The sequence below is a fragment of the Muntiacus reevesi genome, chromosome 2 (assembly GCF_963930625.1).
Source record: "Muntiacus reevesi chromosome 2, mMunRee1.1, whole genome shotgun sequence".
NCBI classification, from domain to species: Eukaryota; Metazoa; Chordata; class Mammalia; order Artiodactyla; family Cervidae; genus Muntiacus; species Muntiacus reevesi.
The window spans coordinates 264,202,730-264,220,701 of record NC_089250.1 but is presented as its reverse complement, the minus strand read 5'-3'; the positions used below and the strand labels follow the sequence as shown (position 1 = coordinate 264,220,701).

Here is a 17,972-nt window from a genome sequence, read left to right as displayed (position 1 = left end):
TAAATGTATAAATAAAAAGTCTGGTACTTCCACACAATGGAATACTATTCAGTGCTAACAAGAAATGTACTACCAAGCCAGGAAAAGATGTGGAGGAAATGTAAACACTTATTTCTAAGTTTCTAAATGGAAGCCAATCTGACAAGCATACATACTGTATAATTCCAACTATATGACATTCTGGAAAACCCAGTGCAGCCAAATAAAATAAAGTAAATAAAACTACATGTTTAAAAAGAAAAAAGAACCAGCATCATCATCAACAGGAAAGGGTTCATCACATGAAATACCTATGAAAGTGATACATATAAATCTACAACACCTGAAATGCAGGTTTTGGTTATCACAAAGCATGCATTTCTTACCATGGTTCAGGTTTTTGTTTTTGTTTTTTAAACCTTCAAAAACTGCGTTTAACTTCTTGAATTACTTTGCTGTACTGCAGAAATTAGCACAACATTGTAAATCAACTACTCTTCAATTTAAATTAAGGAAAAAAAGGAAAGAAACTAAAATAGAAAGGAATTGGAAAAATTGACTAAATTTTTAAAAACTAAAAGGAAGAAAAAAAGAAATTAATAAGATAGGCAATCATCAAAAGACAAAAAATGCTCTGCAACCTCCTTCCTTCACTCTGGTTTTTACATGACCTATAAATATCCCATTCACACTGAGAGAAACACAGGTCTCCCATCACATCCATCAAACTTACAGAGTCAACAAATATTTACAGATGCCTGCCACATACTGGGCTGCTCCTGGTACTCAACAGGACAGACAAAACTCCACACTCCTCGTGATCACACTCCAGTGCTGAGAGAGGGGTGATAAAAAGCAAAGTCTGTGAGATCCAGTGAGATGCAGAATGAGGAGAGAAAGGGGAAGATGGAATTTTACACAGGGTGGTCAGAGAAGGCCTCTCTCATGATGTTGGAACTGAGCGGAGACCTAAAGGCAGAAAGGGAGGGAGCTGGAAGACTAGTGGTAGAAAAGTAGGTCTGGCAGAGTTAAGGGCTCAGAGGTGGAAGAATCTGCTGTGATCACAGTAACTGTCCCCAAAGAACTCACATCCTGATTTTTGGAGCCTAGACTATGTCAGACTATGTGGCAAAGGGGAATTAAGATTGCAGACAGGATTTAGGCTGCCGATTAGCTGACCTTAAAATGTAAGTGCACCCTCTCCTTTGGGGTGGAGTGGGAGGCTCAATGCAACAAAAGTCTCCTACGAAGCAGAAGCGTGATGCAGGAAAAAAGTGGAAGAGGGACACATGACAAGGGAGGACGGGGCAGAGACAAGCGATGTCGCTAGCTGTGAAGTTTGAGGAAGGTGGCCATGAGCCACTGGAAAGGCAAAGACACAGATTCTCCCCCAGAACCTCCAAAGTGAAACCATGCCACCCCTCTGACCTCTGGAAGTGTAAGATGTTCAACGTGTGTTGTGTTAAGCTATGGTGTTTGCAGTGATTTGCTCAGGCAGCTGCGGGTGATACAGCATCCCTGGTGAGACTGAGCCATGCGTGGTGTACAGCATGGGTGGGTGACAAGGCGCGAGAGAAAAGGAATCAGAAGAACAGTGGGGGACCATGAGCAGATAGATCCTGGAGGACTCCAGAAGCCACTTTAAGAGGTTTAACTTTAAGAAAAATAAGAAGCTACAAAAGGTTTGGAAGAGAGGAATGGCATCACTTTCCTAAGTGATTTCCTCATGGCAGTCTTTCCTAAGCATCACTCTTGGCTGCTACCTGGAGAACAGACTATAGGAGGCACAGGGCAACCAGTACAAAGGCGTGTCAAAGAAGAGGTCTGGCAGTTTGGATGAGATGACAGCCAAAGGGTTGGAGAGAAGTAAAACCACATGGGAGGGCTTCTCTAAGGACCCCCATCTGCCTGGTTCTTATCTGACTTCCCTTCACTTTGAGTTGCTGTCTTCACCACCCAAAGTCTTTTTTCCTTTTCTAAGTGAAATATATCATGTCTGAAGGGGTGACACCCTGTGAACATGCAGAGTAACATATTTAAAATGAACACACTCTGTGGCTGATTCATGTTGACATTTGGTAGAAACCAACACAATACTGTAAAGCAATTACCCTTCAATTAAAAACAAATAAATTTAAAGTCAGGAAAAAAGAAAGAAAATGAATGTACTAACAGTACAATTTACTGGAAATTAAGATTCCTGTATCTAATGTTGGTCAATGAGTCAAAATGAACATAATGAAAATATTTTTTAAAAAATATGACCTATTTCAAAAAATACTGGAACTTCTCTGGTGGTCTAGCAGCTAAGACTCTGAGTTTCTATGCAGGAGGCACGGGTTTGATCTGTGATCAGGGAACTAAGATCCCTCATGGCCCAAGGTGCAGCCAAAAAGTAAAAAGGAAAACAAAAAAGCTCCAAAAATACCAATATTTCAGACCTGGACACATAAATACAGTAAGTACTACAGAAACCAATTTCTCACCAGTGCCTATTTTCATTAAACTTCCCCCTCATTGGTTCTTATATGATTCACACAAAAGGCCAGAGTGTTTCCTGCAATGCATTCCATTCTTCCTGACAAATTCCGATATTTTTCTCCCTTATTTTATTTTGTTAAAAAGCGTGGGTGTGAAACTCAGGTCGCCAAGTGCCATTTCAAGACCCCAAAAGCCTTCCACATCTGAGGATACAAAGCCAAGCCAGGGAGATGACCTTGTTAGAAAAGGTGCCTGGGACCTCTCTGGTGGTCCAGTGACTAAGACTCTGCACTCCCAATGCAGGGGGCCTGGGTTTGATCCATGGTCAGGGAACTAGATTCCACATGCCGTGACTAAGACTCGGAGCAGCCAAGTACATATCTTTTAAAAAAGACAGGGCGCCTATGCTCACCCACTGAGACCAGATTCCGGAAGTTCTCCAGCATCACATCCTGGTACAGCTTCTTCTGGGCCAAGTCCAGCAGCCCCAACTCCTCCTCCGTGAAGGTCACAGCCACATCCATGAAGGTCACTGCCTCCTACAACAAACAATCTCAGCTCAATCTTAAAACCAGTGTCCAGTAGAAGCGGGACAATGCCAAGGAGAGGTGGATGATGGGAAGATATTCAGGCTCCTGTGGAAATGTGTAGACTTCCCAGCCCCCCTCCTTCTGTTCTGCCAACACCACACACTGACTTTCCTCAGTCTCCCTGGAAAGGCGGCTATAGAAAAGAAGGGATGGGTGAGAGGTGAGTTCAGATTCTGAAGGACTTCAATCAATTTGTAGACTTCCCAGACCTTCTATCCTGCCAATGCCACACACTGATTCTCCTCAGTGGCTTCCTCAGTGATTCTCCTTCCTCAGTGGCAACAGACTGACTGAAGTCCCTCAGACGCTGGACTCACTTCCTACCCATCCTCTCCACCTTCTTGGCACTTTCCCTTTTTAAGTAGCCACTGATTGTAAGATGGACATTACATGTGTCTGATGTTATACCAACATTTTAAAAATATAATTCATTTATTTATTTATTCATTTGGCAGAACCAGGTTTCAGTTGCAGCATGCAAATTTTTAGTTGGGGTGTGTGGGACCTAGTTCCCTGATCAGGGATTTAACTCAGGCCCCCTGCATTGGGAGTATGGAATCTTAGCCACTAGACCACCTGGAAGTCTTCCCAAATCTTTTTAACAAACGAAAATCCCACAAGCCATGTGGTGCATCAAAAAAAAAAAAAAGAGAGAGAGAGAGAGAGAGATAGAAAGAAAAAAGAGGTGTGCCATGTTGTTATTTGGATATTCTACCTAAGAAACAGCCAACACAACACAGATCAAATATAGTTCTTTCTATATTGAATGCATAGTACATCAAGGACAGAAAACTGACATTGTTTTCACAACTGATTTGAGGGGAAAGGGTATCATGGAAGAAAGCTGTCACTGAAGGGTTGACTAAAACAGTCAAATTTGTAAACCACCTAAATGTCTATGGTAGGATGTAGTCAAAAAGCTGCCAAAAAATTTTTTAAAAAGGTGTATCAATACAGTGGCAAATGTGAAGTACCCATTTTAGAAAATATATAATATTAATGGAACAAAGTCAAAATTTAAAGTTAGATGTACACCTAAATACAGATACAGTTATAAACGCACATGAGGAACAGACAAAGAGAAAATAAAAACAGTTAGTTTGCCAGTAGGGAAGTAATGAAATGGGAGAGTTATTCATTTCTAGTCATTTTTCTACTCCATAAAATATATAATAATCACATAAAATAAAAACAAACACAAATAAAACTCAAGAAGGACAATGTAATGTCTCCCATGTCTCCTGTTCTGCTTGAGTCATCCCAAAACAAACGTGCAACAATCTGAGCAATGAGATGGAACTTTAAAGTGAGAAAGGCAGGTACTACTCACCTTGAGTGTGGTCATGTTTCCTCCTATGCCTAGGGATGGGCACAGTCCTGAGTTATACAGGTTCTAGGTCAGAATTGTCTGAGCGAGTTCTGAGAGCCTGAGAAGGCAGAAAAAGACATGAAAGAGTAGCTTGGGTCACAGATGCTTCTTGTGAATGAGTGCATCAAAGTTCAAAGCAGCATTACTCATAATAACCTACAATTGGAAACAACTGGAATGTTAGCCTATGTGTGAATGAACAAACAGAAGACAGACACAAAAGACTACATACTGTATCATTCTATTTATATGAAATGTCTAGAATAGGCAAATCTATGGAGACAGAAAGTATGTTAATGGTACCCTGGCTTTCTGGGGAGAGAATGGGGGTTAACTAAGGAATCTAACTGCAGAAATGAAATTGTTCCAAATTATTATGGTGATAGTTGTGCTGCTCAGCAAAGTTACTAAAAATCATTAAACTGTACACCTGAAATGGGTGAATTCTATGATACATATATTTCAGGCTGGTAAAAATAAATGTTTATTAATCTACATGTCATTTAGAGTTGCAATATGAATTTATGGATTGAATCAACACTAATATTTATATATGAATGAATAAATAAATAAGTAGGGAAGTAGAAGATTCTCTTTACAGTAGATGTAAATTAGTAAATGTATCTCCCGATTAAAAAACTTTAATAATTAAAAAAAGAGATAACTTTACAAGGAAGAAATCTGACAGACATTACCTGAGCCCAGTAAACAAAGCTGAGTTTATTAATATAGGGATATACTGATATCCTTTGGCTCCAGCTATGCTGCAGTGACAAGGACACCTCACAGTTCTGTAGAATCCCTGCCAACAATGCATAATCTGAACTTAACAATGGAAAACATCAGATGAACCTCAAATGAAGAACTTTCTCCAAAATAACTTGACTACATACACCCCAAAAACATAGAGAGCATATTAAAAAGCCAAGACATTACGTTGCTGACAAAGGTCCATCTAGTCAGAGCTACGGTTTTTCCAGCAGTCATGGACGTGAGAGTTGGGCCATAAAGAAACCTGAGCATCAAAGAATTGATGCTTTTGAACTGTGATGTTGGAGAGTCCCTTGGACAGCAAGGAGGTCAAATCCGTCAATCCTAAAGGACATTAACCCTGAATATTCATTGGAAGAACTGATGCTGAAGTTGAAGCTCCAGAATTTTGGCCACCTGATGTGAAGAACTGACTCATTGGAAAAGATCTTGATACTGGGAAAGATGGAAGGCAGAAGAGGACAACAGAGGATGAGATGGTTGGATGGGATCACTGACTTGATGGACATGAGTTTGAGCAAGCTCCAGGACTTTGTGATGGACAGGGAAGCCTGGCATACTGTCTGTGGGGTCATAAAGTCAGACACGACTGAGCGACTGAACTGATACTTCCCCAAAATATCAAGAACAAAAAAGACAAAGATTGTAGAATCATTCCACATTAAAGAAGAACCATATGATTATCTCAATAGGTGCAGAGAAAGCCATTGAGAAAATTCAACACCCAATTTATGATTGAAAAGAAAAAAACCCTCTAGAAAGCAGGAATAGAAGGAAGATACCTCAACATAATAAAAGCCATATATGACAAACCCTCAGCAAACATTACTGTCAATGGTGAAAAATTGAAAGCATTTCCCCTAAAGTCAGGAACAAGACTAGGGTGCCCACTCTCACCACTACTATTCAACATAGTTTTGGAAGTTTTGGCCACAGCAATCAGAGCAGAAAAAGCAATAAAAGGAATCCAGATTGGAAAGGAAAAGTAAAACTCTCACTGTTTGCAGATGACATGATCTTCTACATAGAAAACCCTAAAGACTCCACCAGAAAATTACTAGAGTTAATCAATGAATATAGTAAAGTTGCAGGATATAAAATTAACACACAGAAATCCCTTGCATTCCTATACATTAACAATGAGAAAACAGAAAGAGAAAGTAAGGAAACAATTCCATTCACCATTGCAACAAAAAGAATAAAATACTTAGGAATAAATCTACTGAAAGAAACAAAAGACCTATATATAGAAAACTATAAAACACTGATTAAAGAAATCAAAGAGGACACAAATAGATGGAGAAATATAGCATGTTCATGGATCGGAAGAATCAATATAGTGAAAATGAGTATACTACCCAAAGCAATCTATAGATTCAATGCAATCCCTATCAAGCTACCAACGGTATTTTTCAGAGGATTAGCACAAATAATTTCACAATTTGTATGGAAATACAAAAAAACCTCGAATACCCAAAGTAATCTTGAGAAAGAAGAATGGAACTGGAGGAATCAACCTGCCTGACTTCAGTCTCTACTACAAAGCCACAGTCATCAAGACAGTGTGATACTGGCACAAGGACAGAAATATAGATCAATGGAACAAAATAGAAAGCCCAGAGATACATCCATGCACCTATGGACAACTTATCTTTGACAAAGGAGGCAAGAATTTACAATGGAGAAAAGATAATCTCTTTAACAAGTAGTGCTGGGAAAACTGGTCTGCCACTTGTGAAAGAATGAAACTAGAACACTTTCTAACACCATACACAAAAATAAACTCAAAATGGATTAAAGATCTAAATTGAAGACCAGAAACTATAAAACTCCTAGAGGAAAATATAGGCAAAACACTCTCTGACATAAACCACAGCAGGATCCTCTATGACGCACCTCCCAGAATATTGGAAATAAAAGCAAAAATAAACAAATGGGACCTAATTAAACTTAAAAGCTTTTGCACAACAAAGGAAACTATAAGCCAGGTGAAAAGACAGCCTTCAGGATGGGAGAAAATAATAGCAAATGAAGCAACGGACAAAGAATTAATCTCAAAAATATACAAGTAACTCCTGCAGCTCAATTCTAGAAAAATAAATGACCCAATCAAAAAGTGGGCCAAAGAACTAAACAGACATTTCTCCAAAGAAGACATACAGATGGCTAACAAACACATGAAAAGATGCTCAACATCACTCATTATCAGAGAAATGCAAATCAAAACCACAATGAGGTACCATTACACGCCAGTCAGAATGGCTGCTATCCAAAAGTCTACAAGTAATAAATGCTGGAGAGGGTGTGGAGAAAAGGGAACCCTCTTACACGTTGGTGGGAATGCAAACTAGTACAGCTACTATGGAGAACAGTGTGGAGATTCCTTAAAATACTGGAAATAGAACTGCCATATGACCCAGCAATCCCGCTGGTGGGCATACACACTAAGGAAACCAGAATTGAAAGAGACACATGTACCCCTATGTTCATCGCAGCACTGTTTATAATAGCCATGACATGGAAACAACCTAGATGTCCATCAGCAGATGAATGGATAAGAAAGCTATGGTACATATACACAATGGAATATTACTCACCCATTAAAGAGAATACATCTGAATTAGTTCTAATGAGGTGGATGAAAGTGAAGCCTATTATACAGAGTGAAGTAAGTCAGAAAGAAAAACACCAGTACGGTATACTAACACATATATATGGAATTTAGAAAGATGGTAACGATAACCCTGTATGCGAGACAGCAAGACAGACACAAATGTATTGAACAGTCTTTGGACTCTGTGGGAGAGGGTGAGAGCAGGATGATATGGGAGAATGGCATTGAAACATGTAAATTATCATATGTGAAATAAATCGCCAGTTTAGGTTCAATGCATGATATAGGATGCTTGGGGCTGGTGCACTGGGACGACCCAGAGGGATGGGGAGGGAGGTGGGAGGGGGGTTCAGAGTGGGGAACTCATGTACACTCCTGTTGGACTGAAGTTAATGTATGGGAAAACCAATACTATGTTGTAAAGTAAAATTAATTAATTAATTAAATTTAAAAAGTTATGTCAAAAAAATGAAACAAGAACATTAAGAAAAGTATGAGAAAAGTTCTGTAAAATGTTTATAAACAAAAAATACAACATACAGCATACTAACACATATATATGGAATTTAGAAAGATGGTAATGATAACCCTATATGCAAAACAGAAAAAGAGACACAGATGTACAGAACAGACTTTTGGACTCTGTGGGAGAAGGCGAGGGTTGGATGTTTCTAGAGAACAGCATCGAAACATGTATATTATCTATGGTGAAACAGATCACCACCCCAGGTTGGATGCATGAGACAAGTGCTCAGGCCTGGTGCGCTGGGAAGACCCAGAGGAATCGGGTGGAAAGGGAGGTGAGAGGGGGGATCAGGATGGGGAATACATGTAACTCCAAGGCTGATTCATATCAATGTATGACAAAACCCACTACAATACTGTAAAGTAATTAGCCTCCAACTGATAAAAATAAATAAAAAAAAAATACAACATAGAGCATAAAATTGGACTTTGAACTTGGGGGAAAACCAGTTATGAAGACTTTTAGTTAAAAAACATAACAAAATAAATACAAGACTGTGGATTATTTAATAGTACATTAACCAATAGGCTATCTGGCATTACTTACTTATGATTAACTTAATAGATATCTACTAGATAAACACTATTCTTTAGTATAATATCTACCATTACCAAGTATGTGATGCTAAAATTCTACAATCAAGTCTTTCTGAAATCCCTCTTACCAAGACACCTCCTGATTTCATGGTATATGGGCTTCCTTCATGCAAAAAGTTAAGATAAGCTGTCATTGAATACAGGTAACTTCCTGGTGTTATTTGGCTGATGGAGGTACAGAGCAGATAGTCAAAATGTAAACAATCAGTGAATTTGGGTAACAGGTATATGAGAGCTCCTTATACTACTTTTGCAACTTTTCCATAGGTTTAACACTATATAAATATAAAATAGCCTTAAAAGTCAGAAAACAGTCATAGGAATGGAAATAATGAAAATAGTAAGACTAATCAAGAAATTATATGGAAGTTCATTAGTTTATTTTTTCTTATAGTGTTTGGAAATTCCCATAGTTAAAACACATAAGGGGGAAACCACTGAGAAAGGCGTGATTTAAAAAAAAAAATCTGTAAAATGTTTATAGACAAATATACAAAAAGAGCCACTAAGCAAAAATGTATTAGAAGCTTAACACTTGCTATCATTACACCCTGAATTACTGAGTAATTAAGAAATTTTCTCTCTCAAATTTCTTAATTCCTGAATGAAATAAGAAATATTAATCACAACAAGGGAAACAAAATAGTTCACAATGACTTTAAAAACTCACAGGAAAGTCCAAGCCCATCTTATTTGATTTAAGGCCCTTCACAATCAATTCCTAACTATGATGCCTGATTCCACCTGGTTCCTAAGCCTTAAGGACTAAAAGACTATGAACTCAAGCTCTGGACTGATTGCCTGAATTTCAACCTCAATTGAGCCCCTGACTTTGTGGGTGACTATGGGCACATAATTTACAGCACTCTGAGTATCAATCTCATTTTACAGAAGGGGGAAAAAAGCAACATTTCTTTTCAGAGTCATGGTGCGGCACAATGTATTTATTTGTGTAAAGCCCTCATCATTGGGGTTTCCTTGGTGTCTCAGAGGGTAAACAATCTACCTGTAATGCAGAAGAACCGAATCAGATCCCTGGATCAGGAAGATCCCCTGGAGAGAAGACAAAGGCTACCCGTTCCAGTATTCTTGCCTGGAGAATTTCATGGATGGGAGGCCGAAGGGCTACAGTCCATGGGGTCGAAAACAGTTCAACAGGACTCAGCGATTAACACTTTCACTCACTGAAGTTAACGATTAAGGGTTAATTATTATCAATGCCCATGTCCAATTACACATCGGACACATTCTCTGATTGATATAACGCCATTGTAAGAGAAAAATATCAAATCCTACTCACGTGGAGCTTTGCAGTTAGTAGCCCGGCAGTCACTCCTACTTCCTGTAGTTCTTTTTGAGGTCACGCTGGGGAAAGAAAGAATGCTAGAAAATGCCAGGACCGAGCCCTCGTCTTCGTTAAAAGTTAAGGCCTCTCTTCCCTCCGAGCAGTCTGGAACCTTCTCTTCCAAGTCAGAAGGGGTGCAGGATGACCCAGTGTCGCACAGACATGGAAAGAAGGGTAAGGGTCACTGAAAGTGGATCTCTGATGCTAACCCGGGTACCTGACTGTTCTTTGAGAAATTAACAGCAAGGAGAAATCAGCACTCACTATTTGCCAGGAACCGGCCAAGACTTTTATTTGTATCACCTCTTCCCAAAACAACTCTATTACTTTTTAAAGAAAAGTAATGGGTGGCTCAGGCAATAAGAATCCTCCTGCAAAGCGGGGGATATGGGTCCGATCCCTGGTGAGGAAGATCCTCTGGAGGAGGGCGTGGTAACAGTATTCATGCCTGGAGAATCCCATGGACAGAGGAGCCTGGCGGGCCACAGTTCATGGGATGGCAGTCAGACACGACTGGGCGACTAGGTGCGCGCACGCGTGCACACACACGAGCCTGGCGGGCCACAGTTCATGGGATGGCAGAGTCAGACACGACTGGGCGACTAGGTGCGCGCGCGCGCACACACACACACCCACACACACACCACACACACACACCACACACACACACCACACACACACACACTACACACACACACACACACCCCCCACACACACAGTTCAAGGGATGGCAGAGTCAAACACGACTGAGCGACTAGGTGCGCGCGCGCGCACACACACACACCCACACACACACCACACACACACACACTACACACACACACACACACACCCCACACACACACACCCCGGGAGGCACGGGGAGATTAGATGGCAGAGTCAGACACGACTGAGCGACTAGGTGCGCGCGCGCGCACACACACACACCCACACCACACACACAGTTCAAGGGATGGCAGAGTCAAACACGACTGAGCGACTAGGTGCGAGCGCGCGCACACGCACGCACACACACACACACACACACACACACACACACACAACGGGAGGCACGGGGAGATTAACTTCCCATGTGAGGAAGTAGAAGCGTGCGTGGAAAGCTGAGAGGCGGAACTGGCTAGCCCAAAGACACGTAAACACATAATCTAGGAGATATGAGAGGGGAGCTGGTCCTCTCTCAGGGTCGCCAGAATACCCCAACCGCTCCGCCAACGGGAGCGCACACCGCTGCCTTTGCTCCTCAGCACCTGCACTCTCCGCCGAGGATTCTTTCCCCCTAAGTCGATTGCCAGGTAGTTGCGCATCCCATGCATAGATCCAGAACATTTGGAAGGGCCACCAAGACGCGGAACTGACAAGCCCACCCCACGGAAGAGACACCAGCAACCTCACTCTCCCTGGACGGAAGTCCTAGGAGTTCACGGGGCATCTGGACTACACTTCCCAGGATTCATCTGATTTCCCCTTCTTGAGCGGCACTGCAAGAAACTAACAGTGTCAGAACTACACTTCCCCGAATGCCAAGGGACACTAACCAGAGTCTCACTTTCCAGGAAGAAGTGTTGGAACTACGGGAGCTGCTTGACTACACTTCCCAAAATTCCACAGCGGAAAGAACTCCACGGTCCCGACTCCCCGGGCGGTGATGAGGTTCCCTGCACGAGGTCTGTTAATTTTCCTTGAGTTCCCCAGTAAAAATATTCCATAGACACGACTTTCTGAAATCAAAATGTCTCCCAATTATGGCAGGAGTGTTGTTGGAAAGGGAACAAGTAGGAAGATACAATCTTTAAGATATTAACTGCTTAGGGGACACAAGGTGATTGAATGCAGGCTCATTTTAGTCTAATCTGATGTTAGGAGTCTAAAGCTGTGAGGTAAAAGAATAGGCGAAGAGGAATGATTTGGGAGGCGCAATGAGGAAGAAAGGAGGTAGCAGTGCCAACTCCAGACCCTGTGGTACCACTGCTTTGGCAGGAAAAACAAACTTGAGAGGGCCAAAATGGAAACTCGTCCTCATGGAAAAGTGCTCTTCCCTCACCTAAACTTTTCATTGAGGTTGATATGATCCCTACTTTGGATGTGAAAACACCAAATATCAGAAAGTTAGGAAATTGCTATCTCAATGCAAGCATAATTGCTGAAGAGCTTGGCACTGGAGTCACGGTGATTCCCAAAGCCTATGATTTAATGTCAGAGCACTGAGAATTCTATTGGTGAAAGAGGATGTTTATATTAATATGAAATATTGTATTTAGTATATTAAATATTAATATTTTCTGGTTAAAATCTTTATTATCGGTGGTAATTTTAAAACATACGTTCAGTTCAGTCGCTCAGTGTCCAACTCTTTGCGAGCCCATGAATCACAGCACACCAGGCCTACCTGTCCATCACCAACTCCCACAGTTTACTCAAACTCATGTCCATCGAGTTGGTGATGTCATCCAGCCATCTCATCCTCTGTTGTCCCCTTCTCCTCCTGCCCCCTATCCCTCCCAGCATCAGGGTCTTTTCCAATGAGTCAACACTTCGCATAAGGTGGCCAAATTATTGGAGTTTCAACTTCAGCATCAGTCCTTCCAATGAACATCCAGGACTGATCTCCTTTACGATGGACTGGTTGGATCTCCTTGCAGTCCAAGGGACTCTCAAAAGTCCTCTCCTACACCATAGTTCAAAAGCATCAATTTTTCAGCGCTCAGCTTACTTCACAGTCCAACTCTCTCATCCGTGTTACTCGAAGCTAATTAAAACAGTATAAAGCAAAATGGGAGGATGGGGTGGGGTGGAATAATACTTAGATTCTGTCCCCTTGAAGATAACCAGATTTTTTCTCTCCCTATAAACATACTTAACATATATCAACACACAGACTTGGGTTTTTTGTTTTGCCCACACTCTATTTGGTATTCAAGATCTTATACAGTTCCTTGTCCAGGGTTTGAACCCACACCCCCTCCAATGGAAACATAGAGTCTTAATCACTGGACCACCAGAGAAGTCCCCACTTGTAATTGTTATTCAAGGCTTGTATTTTGCCCTATTTCTCTGAACTCAATATGAGCTAGACATTTTCTAATAAAAGCCACTGAAAATCTAAAACCTTTCAATGATGATTATATAATGATTCATTGAATGAATCTGAGAGATGAAAACAAAACAGCCCCTGACATGTGGAAGCTGGCATGGCACTCCAACTAGGGCAATGTTATTCTCCTTTAGGATATAAACCAATCACAGAATACCATCCTCAAATGAGGTGTCTCTGAGACTATGGGTAAAGTAAGACAGAACAAGGCCCCTCCATAATTTTGTTTAGACAGACAAAAATAAGGTCACTGTGCCACCCACATAATACCAAGCGTCACCCTCTTGGCTAGAAGAGTGACTGCCACTTCTTTATGACTTTAGACTTTATCTTTGTTTTGTCTGCTCTCCCAAAGCTTTCTGACAGCATCCAACCTAGAGTGAACCCTGCTTCCTTAGGCTCTGTCCCAAAACACCCAACCAAAGCCCAAATCCGGTAACAGATTGAGCAGGGACATTTCCACGTGGCATGGTGGAGATGCAAGGACTTGTAAGTCCCATTGTCCCTTGGCAGTACCAGTTCCCTGAGTGAAAAACTGAGCTGCTGCCTACCCTCTGGCCACATGGGGACAAACAGGATATACATAAGCTTCCTGTTACCAGGGAGAACCTGGTTCAGTGGGTGCGGACAGAAGTCTGAGAGGTGACTCCTGGAAGAGAGGGAGACTATATCCTACCAAGGCTTTTGACCAAGCTCAAACTCCCTTGTGTGCAACTCGCCAACTCCCATGATGTCCCAGGGGTTGCAGTGTCTGGAAGAAATACAAGGGTCCTGTGCAGGAAGCTCTATCCAGTCCAGGTCGCTCACAACTCTCATTTTTGTGCAGTACAAAACGACTGATGGCTTTACTGAAACATTTGAGAAAATCTCCTCCCTGAGGGAGAAATTTAAAAATTGAAGTATAGATAAGGACAGAAGCTAGTAAAATCCCATGCTAACTGGATGCTGCGTCTTACTTAAGGGGACATTGCAGATTCAAATGTCTCCAGCCAAATAACATACTTAGGGATGGGACCAAGCTCTCCGTGTCTTCACCAGAGACAGTGGCCCAATTCTCAAAGATAAAAGGGGGAAACAGAGGAATTAAGACTTTCTGGGAATCCTGGACGCTGCATCACATATGGTGGTTTTTCTAGGCCTCTGTACGTCTAAAGATTAAACTGGTGACACTGGGCTTTGGGGATGAACCTGGTACCCACAGTGCTTATGTGCTTGTGTGGCCTATGTGCCTGATGTGGTTGTGGGTGCGATGCTTTGGGACATTTTAGGTGCCAGTCACTGTGGTTTCCATAGGCAAGTGCAATGTGGGCACGGACATTTTGGCTGCTTTTGGCTCAGAATGACTCCAGCTCCTGAGTGAGTAGGCTACCTCAAAGCAAAGAATTCAAGCCATAACAGTGACTCCTGCCTGCCACCTAAATTACCCAATCCCCAGTGGGCTTTTCAATAAAAGCAGTGCTACATACAAGGCCAAACCATGGATAAGCTAAAATGATTGTCCTACACCTCAAAATATGCATACTTTCTCCAACAAGATTTTATTCACACTATCTCAAGCCACTGTACTACGAAGATAGTGTTAAAAAAACAAACAAACAAACAAAAAAAACCACAACTAACAGGTTCTAAAAAAAAAAACAAAAAAAACACAACTAACAGGTTCAAGGTGGAGTCATTTGTTTCACACACACAGTCACACACACTCACACTGGCTTAAGACTCAATATTAAAAAAAACAAAGATCATGGCGTATGGCCTCATTACTGCATGGCAAATTGAAGGGGGAAATGTGGAAGTAGTGACGGATTTCCTCTACTTGGGCTCCAAAATCATTGCACACAGTGACTGCAGCCATGAAATCAGAAGGCGATTGCTTCTTGGCAGGAAACTAATGACAAACCTAAACAATGAATTGAAAAGCAGAGACATTACTCTGCCAACAGAGGCCCATATAGTCAAGGCTATGGTATTCCCAGTGGTCACATAGGATTGTGAGAGAAGGACCAGTAAAGAAGAAAGAACACCAAAACCTTTATGCGTTCAAACTGCAGTGCTGGAGAACACTCCTTAAAGTCCCTTGGACAGCAAGGAGATCAAACCAGTCAATCCTAAGGGAGATCAATCGTGAATATTCACTGGAAGGACTGATGCTGAAGCTGAAGCACGAGTATTTTGGTCATCTGATGCAAACAGGTGACTCACTGGAAAAGTCCCTGATTCTGGGAAAGATTGAGGGCAGAAGGAGAAGAGGGTGTCAGAGGATGAGATGGCTGGAGGGCATCACTGATGCAATGAACATGAACTTGGGCAAACTCCAGTAGATGGTGAAGGATAGGCAGGCCTGGCGTTCTGTAGTCCATGGGGTCACAAAGAGTCAGAAACAACTGGGCAACTCAACAACTGGTTTAATTCTCAAACCACTACTGAAAAGGAAAAGTTAAAATTTTACATAACTTCCTGGTCATTCTGCCTTGGTAACTCAGCTTTCTCCTTGCAAAGTCTGGATCACGTAGGTCACGTAGTCTCAGAAAGTGGGGACTTACAATACTAGGAAGTGGAGGTTATCTCACTCATATTGTCCTGCTCTTTGCAATTGCCCAGCCCCTGCAAACCTGCTTAATCATGCTTGTCCATGTAAAGGTACGGCATCCCCCTCCCCATCTTGACAGCTGGTCCTGCGTGTGCAAAACCCCTTAGTTTAAACCAGCCTGTTAGCAGCTAGTGTTGCCCACTATAGTCTGTCTGTAAAATTTCTGTAACCCCTTTGTTCGGGCTTTGCTCAGAGCTTGGAGAGTTAACTCCGCTGAGCCCACCGGTGTAATAAACCTGAGCTCTCCAACTCTCCCAGTGTGGTACTTGGTTTCTTGATTCCTGGTTTCTGCAACACTACGAAGGTAGTATTTTTTTTTTTTAAGGCCTAAAGTGGAGTCATTGTCACACACACACACCACAGCAGCAAATGGAGACTTTATTTCAGTTTTCATCTTTCATAGAAATGCAATCTTAATCAACTAGGTTGGTATTTTATGGTTAGCACTAAAATCTCCATCCCCCAAGGAACAGGTATCCGCGCTAGAAGCCCTTGCCATTCCCATCCCTCCCCAAAAAGATGCCATGAACTAAAATTATCCTTTCTTTTCTTTAACTAACAATTCCTTTGCCCAACTCTTCTGCTTAAGGAAAAAAGTGTCCATTTTGAATAACCCTCCTATGGTGACCAGTCCACAAACTGCTTCATAAAGGCAAATTAGATATTTAAATTTACCCATTGGAATTTTTTTTTTGGGGGGGGGGTGGCCGCGCCACGAGCGGCTTGTGTGATCTTACCCCCCTGACCAGGAATCCTACCCAGGTCCTTAGCAGTTAAAGTGCGAAGTCCTAAGCACTGAACCAAGAGAGAATTGAATCTGATGTTTAAGACTAATAACCTCATCCGAAACTTACGGAAAGCCGTTAGAGAAGGAGAAATTTAATTCATCCAATTTTCTACTGCGGCAAATGACATAGGGAGATGGACAGCGTGCAGCCTGGTAGGAGGGTCCTCACGGGGAGAAATCTGGAGACCCTCCAACTAGACCAAAACTGACCCATCCACATCCGTGAACGGAGAGGCCTCAGCCCAAAGGAATCACCTTCCACGCCCCACCCCTCAAACCACTGCTCTCTGAAGCAGCTCTTGCCCCCAAATTGATGACTGGGTTAGACAGGTTCCCAAACAAGTTCCCACGGGTCGCAAAATGCAGAAACCACTCACCGGTGCCAGGTAGGAGAGGGGGATAACAGGACCGCCCAAAGCATAAGTTCCGCCCAGAGCGGAAGTTCCACCCAGAGGCTGCTCTGGGAACACACTTCCCACAATTCCCTTGTCGGGGTCGCGCCTGTGCGAAAGTGTCCGAGAGCCTGCCGAACTTGTTGACTACACTTCCCAGAAAGCCAAGTGGGCATACCCCCCGAATTCTCAGAAGGCCTGCAATCTGAAGCCTGCAGTTCAGGAGACCGAAGTTCTATCCTTGGGTCGGGAAGATTGTGTGGAGAGGGAAATGACAACGCACTCCAGTATTACTGCCTGGAGAATACTATAGACAGCAATCTGGCGAGCTGTAGTCCTTAGGGTCGCAAAGAATCGGACACGGCTGAGCGACTAACACTTTTCATTCTTTCCCCTGGAAGTATTTAAGACCCTTCACAGATGTTGGACTATAGTTTCCACAATGCCCTTGCAGGCAAAGTTTATGCAGTCGACTTCCTGGGCAGTAAGGTGGATTCCTACTAGAGGCGAGTGTTACCCTCTCCTGAATCCAGGAGCGGGGACTTTGTATGTTGTTTAAGCTACTGTTTGTAAGCAAAACTACATATCATTTAAAAGTTTACTTCAAACTCCAGTGATGGACTTCAGATTCTCTGAAAGAACATCACACACGGTGAAGGCTCTAGAAGCTGCACGTTTGGAAATCTACATAGAACTGTTGATAACAACATGCTAAGGTTGTATTATAGGGACTTCCCTGCTGAGTGACTGGTTAGAATTCCAGGCTTTCACTGAAGTGACTTGGGGTCAATGCCTGGTTGAGATTAGAGATCCTACAAGTGTGGCGAGGCAAAAAACATAC

General features: G+C 42.2%; 1 protein-coding gene across 10 annotated transcripts in view; it reads right to left on the bottom strand.

The window, feature by feature from the left end:
* Window positions 1-17,972, bottom strand: part of LOC136161419 (zinc finger protein 234-like) — a 58,573-nt gene that overhangs the window by 20,927 nt on the left and 19,674 nt on the right. For 2 of the 10 annotated variants that reach the window (XM_065926262.1, XM_065926270.1), the window contains 2 exons: window positions 2,873-2,999; window positions 1,902-1,991 (listed from right to left, as the gene is read on the bottom strand). In XM_065926262.1, coding sequence (XP_065782334.1) covers window positions 1,902-1,991; window positions 2,873-2,999 — 217 coding nt within the window. Of the gene's footprint in view, window positions 1-712; window positions 734-1,901; window positions 1,992-2,872; window positions 3,000-4,380; window positions 4,478-10,226; window positions 10,980-11,466; window positions 11,672-17,972 lie in introns of those variants that run through there. The other 8 variants (XM_065926263.1, XM_065926261.1, XM_065926265.1 and 5 more) reach the window with 8 other exon arrangements.